The sequence below is a fragment of the Nematolebias whitei genome, chromosome 1, assembly GCF_014905685.2.
Source record: "Nematolebias whitei isolate Nwh7 chromosome 1, NemWhi1, whole genome shotgun sequence".
In the NCBI taxonomy this organism is placed as follows: Eukaryota; Metazoa; Chordata; class Actinopteri; order Cyprinodontiformes; family Rivulidae; genus Nematolebias; species Nematolebias whitei.
In genome coordinates, this window is record NC_056498.1 from 44,371,349 (window position 1) to 44,378,997 (window position 7,649).

Below are 7,649 nucleotides of genomic sequence, written 5' to 3' on the forward strand. Positions count from 1 at the left end.
CCTTTCAGCCAGTGGCCCCCAGGCTGTGGAGACGGGGACTTTCAGCCAGTGGCCTCCAGACTGTGGAGACGGGGCCTTTCAGCCAGTGGCCTCCAGACTGTGGAGACGGGGCCTTTCAGCCAGTGGCCTCCAGACTGTGGAGACGGGGCCTTTCAGCCAGTGGCCTCCAGACTGTGGACCAGTTTGACCTGCAGCTTCGTTCTGCTGACTCTGTGGAGGTTTGTAAAAATCAACTGAAAACCCTTTTAGTCTCTCAGGCTTTGATCTCATGATTTTATTCTGCTTCTTGTAGTTCTTATGCTCGTTTTATTCTTTGTATATTTTAGCGTTGATTGTTATTGTACAGCGTTTTGAGATTTTATGTCTGTGATGGTGGTGTTGTTGCTCCAGCTGAGGTTGTTGTTCAGGTGCACACCCAAGTTCTTGTAGCTGGAGACCACGTCCACCACAGATTCTCCTGTGTTTGGGGGAGTAGGTGTGTTTGTTCTGTGTGAAGTCCACAACCATCTCTTTCATCTTCTTCACATTGATGTGAAGGTTATTCTCCTTGCACCTTGCAAAAAGGACTCTAACACAGTCACGTTTGCAGATATTATTCTTTCGGCTGCTCCTTCTTCAGGAATCACCACAATGAACTAACTCACACGAGGACTTGGTGATTGGTTTTATGCCGGATGTCCTTCATGACACAACCACAGACCACGAGCTACCACAGCCCTCTGTGTAGAGCAGAGAGCTGCCATCTAGGGTGCTTGGGGGAGCAGATGGTGGGGGTTAAGTGCCTTGCTCAAGGGCCCAGGTTGGGGCAAATGAGGGTGGAAGCAGGTGTGGGTGTTTCACCTTTCACACACACATTTTGATGTTGTCCATCCAGGGAGTTGAACAATTGACTTTCCAATCACAGGCCCACCTTATCCAACCTCTGCACCACCACTACCCATTCAGTTTTACAGGACCAGAACCAACAACGAAGACCAACTAGTCGTCCGAGGGTTGGACTCTGCGGGTAAAGACGGCTGGTCAGGACAGTCTATCTCCAGAATGTTCTGTGTAATATTCTGGGCAGAGAAGTTGGTTTGTGCTGCTCAGCTGCAGCTGTCCTGTTTGCTTCATACTTTTTGAACCCTTGTGAACAGATGTGAACAGATGTTTGCCACTTCCCTCTCCCCTGCACTGTCTGCTTCCAGGTATCTGTGCAGGTCCTGAAGGCCTTCATAGAGGCTTTCAGCGTGTCTCCTCGGGAGTGTTTCCCTTGTTGTAGTTCACCATCAGCCAGTCTCTTTGGGAGCCGATGGTCTGGTTTATGAGCTACCTGCTCTGCCCATCCAAGTTGTGACTGACAGGGACGGTGAAGGTACTGGGTAGGTGAACACGTCTGGACCTCAGTGTCTGGGATCTAGTCTTTTGATACCAAGGAGTTTTCTGAGGCAGGTGGTGTAGAAGTGGGTCAGCCTCCTTGCATGGTGTTGGTAGACCATGATTCACAACCTTACAAGAGGATGTTGAGAACTGTGGCCCTGCAGACCTTGAGCTTGGCCTCTTGGGTGAAACCTCTTCTGATCCATACATTCTTCTGGAGACAGCAGTCCTTGACATTGTGCTACCAAAGTAAGTGAATTAAGGCTCCAGTAAACTCGGGCGTACCTCAGTCCGTGGAGGTCTGCCCGTACCGGATTAGAGTCGAAGCGAACGCCCACAGGGCATGTCCGTGCAAAGATCAATTTTTACGATTGCGTACGCGTACTCGGTGTCGCACAATAAGCTGCCCGGCGACGGACTGTTTTGTATGTGACACCAATGTATTAAATTCACCTTCTTCATCCCTGATCTGGTTTAATGGCCTTTTCTTTTGTTTTTGTGACCTGTCAATCAATCCTGTGGGCGTGTCAGCAAATGACCAATCGACGAACTCCATTTGTCCCGAAGGTAAACGCCCCTAGTCTGCGGAGCTGCTCTGCAGCCGCTCAGGGTGGACGCTCGATCATCAAGTCTCAACCCTCTGCGGACAGTGCACGTCAAGTCCGTGCAGAAAAAGGTCTGCGCGAGTATACTGGAGGCTTTAGTCCACTGCCCTCCATTGACTGAGATATTTGGTAACTTGAGAAGGCACAGCAGCGGGTGATCCACATTCCTTCACAGAGCGCTTCATTTAACTCCATGCTCTAATAATGAGCTTCTACTCTGAAGGGTCGCGTCATGTGCTGTCTCTGAACACAAAGACTAGGAGTTTTTATCCCGGAGGTTCATCCATAAAACAAAACAGCTGTAACTGCTGCCTGAGGAAAAGGTCCTCTGACTCTGACTGGCGTCAAAGTCAAGTTCTGCTCCAGGTCATCAGGACGGCGTACTGTTCATGAGATGCTGAGGAGCAGGGAGCCAGGAAAGACTCAGAGATCAAAGGCTCCCCCAGAACCTGGGCCCTTCTGCTCCCTGATCCAGTCCATCAGTGTCTGGGGCTTCATCAGGAACAACTGACAGGCTTTCTGTCCACCAGAACGTCTCAAACATACAGCAGCCTGCATCAGAATCAGCTTCCACTGCATCACATGATGTAAGTGGAGCAGCGCGCTGCCTTCCAGTCACATTAAAACGAAGCTCAGCTGGCACGTCAGCGTGGGACACGAGAGGCTGCGTCGCTGCACGCCACCGTTCACAGTATGCGTTGGGGATGACTCTCAGCTACTACCATACAAACATTAACTCAATATCTCTAAAACCGACTGAGTTTCTGTGTTTGCTAAGGCCAAATGGCTTTGGTGGCCATCTTGAAACAGGCTGACTCCAGAAGGTCTTCAGTCGTAGATGTTCATCCAATAACTACGTTCTGAGATTCAGTGATTCATGAGAAATTTTGCTAACAGACAACACACAGACCAGCAGGGTGCCAGATCTGCTGTAAACATCATGTTTACCTGGAGGAGCCCTACAAGCACATTACATGATGAGAAATAAAGCAAAAGGGAAAGGAAGGAAGAGCAATCTACTTTCAGAGGTGTTGTCAGCATCCAGAACCATCTGGAAATCCTCCGGGGCCAAAAGGAGACCAACAGACACCAGGACAGCTCGAGTGTCTGCCTCGCTCCAGGGCGGTAAGTCTCTGGCCTGAGAAAGACAACCGGGTCGAACGTCAGAATTAATTAGGAGTCAGCTGCTTTTCCTCCGGGCGTCTGTTCTCCACCGCAGCAGAAATCTATTTGAAGTTAACGTCTTACACTTGAACAATCAGTTATTTAAAAGTAATGAGCAGAGAACCTGCTGCAGAAGCAGAGCGGCTCTGTCCTCGGGCCGGGGAGGGCTTTGGTGCAGGTTCCTCCTGAGCTGCAGGAGCCGGACAGACGAAGACAGGCGTTCACCGTGCGTCCCGTGGTCCAGGGACACAGCTTTCTGAAGGTGGGTCAAAGACGCCTGGAGGTTCCCGTCCTCGTCTTCAGCTAGTGCCAGCTCTGAGTGGACGTGACAGCGCTGCTGCAGCAACACACTGCAAGAGACGCAACGAGGCGGCGTGAGCTGCTGCTGCACTTGTGTCAAACGCTGGTGGTACAACAAAGTTCTCCTTTAACGTCCTACTGTAAGAGCCTGCCAACACGACAAGGACTTTATGAACAAACTGCACAAGTCTAAAGTTTAGACGGTTTTAAATTTGTGTGACATCATCAAACTAACGCCCTGATGCTGCTCAATAATCCAGGTAGAGTCCGGTCCACGGACTGTCCTCCTTCAACAAAGAAGAACCAGTCCACGGACCGACTCCTCCTGGTCAGAATCATTAAACTACGGTGAATATTTTGTGGTAAAATTAGTTAAATTCTCCACTTTAACCTGTAATTGTTTAAGAAGAGTTAAAGATGTGAAAAAGGGAGTTCAGTCATGGAAAGTTCTACTTCCCGTGACCCGTTTAAACTCTAATTGATGGTTCTGCTCGGAGAACCTGACCCGGAGAACTCCAAACCGCTTCAGCCCCGTCCAGTTAATGTCTGTGGGGACATTGTTTAAAGCTCTGGTGGATGTTTGTCTACTGCAGCCAAAGGTCAGAGCACACGCCTCCTGGTCCAGACGCGCGACCTGATGTCCTTTTGGTGTTTGGGGTTTTCTGGTACTGAGGGAGGAGCAGAACATCATCAACTGTGAAGCCACAGCCTAACAAAGGTTAAAACACAAAGAATAGACAAAGACAAAGCAGACAATGAAGGAAATATGAGCCAAAGACGATGATCCAAAGTCATCGGACTAAAACGTGACTCCAGGTACAACTGATGAACACGGCACAAACATTGACACAAACCCAACAGAACCTTTTCTGGACGGGTTCTCTTTGGTTTCTTGTTTGTTCTGGTCAGTTCTGTGGTCACTGAAAACAACGACGTGCTGTCAATCAGAGGACAACAGCGTTATCTCACATCATAATCACAGTTTTTAATCGAGGTCTGCTCATTTACATGATGGGGGCGGGGCTTAAACCTATTACTGGACCAGCCAATGAGGAAGCTGCTCCCATTGCTGGTTTCGGCCGTCTCTGTATTATTTTTAGTCTTGGGTCGTATTAAACAGCTCTCTGTGAGTTTCTGCATGCAGCGGGGCTAACGGACATCGAACCTGAACGTTCTGGGTTTGGATTTAACTGTCCAGGTGTGAAGCCCCTCAGTCAGATCATCCTAAATCTTCAAGTCTGAGCTTTGATGATGACATTTCAGTGAGCTGTAGGAGGGTGGAAACCTTTGTGTGTCTTCCAGGACTTGGGCCATCCTGAGCAGAGGAGTCTTGATCCGGTTCCTGAGGTTCTGTTGTAAGAGGGGCAGGCAGAACCTCCACTGCGTGGCAGAGAGCACCTGCAGAGCCTGCAGGGCCCCCTCCCTCGCTGCAGTCTGCAACCACTGGTCCAGCTTGTCGATCTCCTTCAGGCGGGCCTGAGAGACAACAAACCGTTTGGACTGAGACCAGATCATCGATGCGTGCTGGATCAGTTTTAAACATGACATTAACATGTCATTAACATGACATTAACATATAAATTACATGTCAGGTCATTAACATATCATTAACGTGTCACTAACAGGTCATTAACATATAATTAACATGACTAACATGTCATTAAACAAGTTATTAAACATGACATTAACAGGTCATTAAACAAGTCATTAAACATGACATTAACATGACATTAACAAATAAATTACATGTCAGGTCATTAACATATCATTAACGTGTCACTAACAGGTCATTAACATATCATTAACATGACTAACATGTCATTAAACAAGTTATTAAACATGACATTAACAGGTCATTAACATGTAATTAACAGTACATTAACATGTCATTAACTGCTCGTTAAACAGGTCATTAAAATGTAATTAACATGTAATTTACAGGTCATTAAACTAGTAATTAAACAAGTCATTAAACATGACATTAACGTGTCATTAACAGGTAATTAACAGTCCATTAACATATAATTTGCATGTCATTAACATGTCATTAACAGGTCATTAACAGGTCATTAAGACAACGTGTTGTTTGCATCCTCGTAATAAAAGTGTGGTTAAGAGCAGAGATGGTTTGGTACCTCCACGCTGGCTCTGCAGTAGATGTCCATGTTGGCCTCCTCCTTCAGAAAGTTAATCTCACAGCTGACACATTCCATGATTAGACGATGGTCAAGAGTCTAAAATAACAGGAGAGTTTGTGTTCAGAGCTCAGGACGACACACTTTTCATATGTTAACGTTTAATGTTCAGAGAAACGAGCAGCCTTCAACACAAGAAGCTCTGATCAAAACATTTAGTGTGTTCCATCAGCTGCTTTGTGTTCAGAGCGTGACTCAGAAGACGAGAAGGTTAAGAATAAATGAGCATTTCTCTGTAAACAGGAGGAATACGCAGCGTGAACGTGAGAGCAGATCCACTGCTGAAGTTAGAGAAGCCGAAACTAAATTATTCAAATGAAAATAAAACTAAAATCAGCAAAACAGAAAATGAAACCTGAAATCTGCATAAAAACCAGAAGTTAAAACTCAAGACTGAAACAAATACACTGAAAGATTTTCCACAATCTGGAGAGTTCTTCTGGAAATGTTTCAAAACATAAATAAATTATAAAACCAACAGTCATAGCTGTAAGGTCCTGAACGAGCCGAACGTTTTGCTGCATAGCTGAAAGTGGAGTGGTGGCGCAGAAGTTACAGAAACTGGGCCTGTGATCGGAAGATCGCCGGTTCAAGCCCCGGTACCAACAACATCAAAAATGTGGGTGGGGTAGGTGAAGCACCCACACCTACGCCCATCCCCATTCGTCCCACTCTGGGCCCATGAGCAAGGCCACCATCTGCTCCTAAGCAGGTCTCTCTTGAACATGAGTTCTCGTGGCTCATTGAGACTACCTGCATAAATAAAGGTAAATGAAAAAAGTCTGCTGAAGTAGCTCCAGTCCAACGACGTAAAGACGGGACTCTAAACAGGAAACAGTTCGGTCGGCAATGTTTTCGACACTCACAGCTTCTCCACGTGCCTTCAGCTCCTTCAGACAGCCGGCGGCTACTTTATGATGCTTTCCCTGCAAGGCCAGCAGAGCCAGCTCCAGCAGGAAGGAGGCTCTGCACCCAAACAAACATCAATTATACAACGTGCAGCGCTCCAGGACAGGAACCTCTGCCCCGCTCAGCTCCTGGAGCGGGTCCAGGGCAGGGGAAGGTTCAGGAAGAGAAGCTTTGGTTGGTCACGAACCTGTAAGGGAGGGGGGCGGGTGTTGGCTGTTGGACGGAGCTCACAGGCGTAGCTTCGGTTTGATCCACCAGAAGATGTAGAATCTCCTCAAACTTCCCAGAATCCTCTCCTGTCGGCACGTTTTTGTTCATTTTTGACCACCTGTGAAATAAACGTGCACACTCAGTTTTTACTGCACGTAACCATAAATGATTGCACATTATTGTCATCGTGTTCAGAAATCCTTCAGTAGTCAAGAACAGGAAGCTGCAAATAATTTTCAAATCACATGAAAATCAGTTCTCCATCCTCCCCCAGCTGAGCGGCATGATGTCACCATCACGATAATCAAAATAAAAGCTGCAGCTCTTTACAGAGTCCTGATGTCCAAGAAGACTAATGGGAAGGCTTGTTGTCTTAAACTGCTCGTAGAACTGCCACAGTTACTGCCAGCCCCAGAAACTAAAAGATTTAATACGTGCACATAAAACCACGCACAAGTCATCCCATGATGAACTCACAGCAAACAAAAACCCAAACTGCAGTGCACGGTGTGAACGGCAGCCTCAGACCAGTCAGGATGTCCACGAACCACGAGTGTGACCGGCTGACTTCATGTATCTGCACCAGCCTCGTTCCCGTCGAGAGATTTATTAAATATGCTCATCTGGTTTTTACAGAGCTCTAAAATGATTTTACAGAGCTCTAAAAATGAGTTTAAAGAGCTCTAAAATGAGTTTACAGAGCTATAAAATTAGTTTAAAGAGCTCTAAAATGAGTTTACAGCGCTCTAAAATGAGTTTAAAGAGCTCTAAAATGAGTTAAAACGCTCTAAAATGAGTTTACAGAGCTCTAAAATGAGTTAAAGAGCTCTAAAATGATTTTACAGAGCTCTAAAATGAGTTTAAAGAGCTCTAAAATGATTTTACAGAGCTCTAAAATGAGTTTAAA

General features: G+C 46.5%; 1 protein-coding gene across 1 annotated transcript in view; it reads right to left on the bottom strand.

Moving 5' to 3' along the window:
• LOC119420350 (cilia- and flagella-associated protein 46) overlaps positions 1–7,649 on the bottom strand; it is a 51,956-nt gene that overhangs the window by 37,307 nt on the left and 7,000 nt on the right. The window contains exons 8-13 of the mRNA XM_037687770.1: positions 6,720–6,860; positions 6,490–6,589; positions 5,564–5,662; positions 4,714–4,904; positions 3,253–3,478; positions 2,985–3,102 (exon numbers count right to left, since the gene is read on the bottom strand). Of these exons, the coding sequence (XP_037543698.1) occupies positions 2,985–3,102; positions 3,253–3,478; positions 4,714–4,904; positions 5,564–5,662; positions 6,490–6,589; positions 6,720–6,860 (875 nt within the window). The remainder of the gene's footprint in view (positions 1–2,984; positions 3,103–3,252; positions 3,479–4,713; positions 4,905–5,563; positions 5,663–6,489; positions 6,590–6,719; positions 6,861–7,649) is intronic.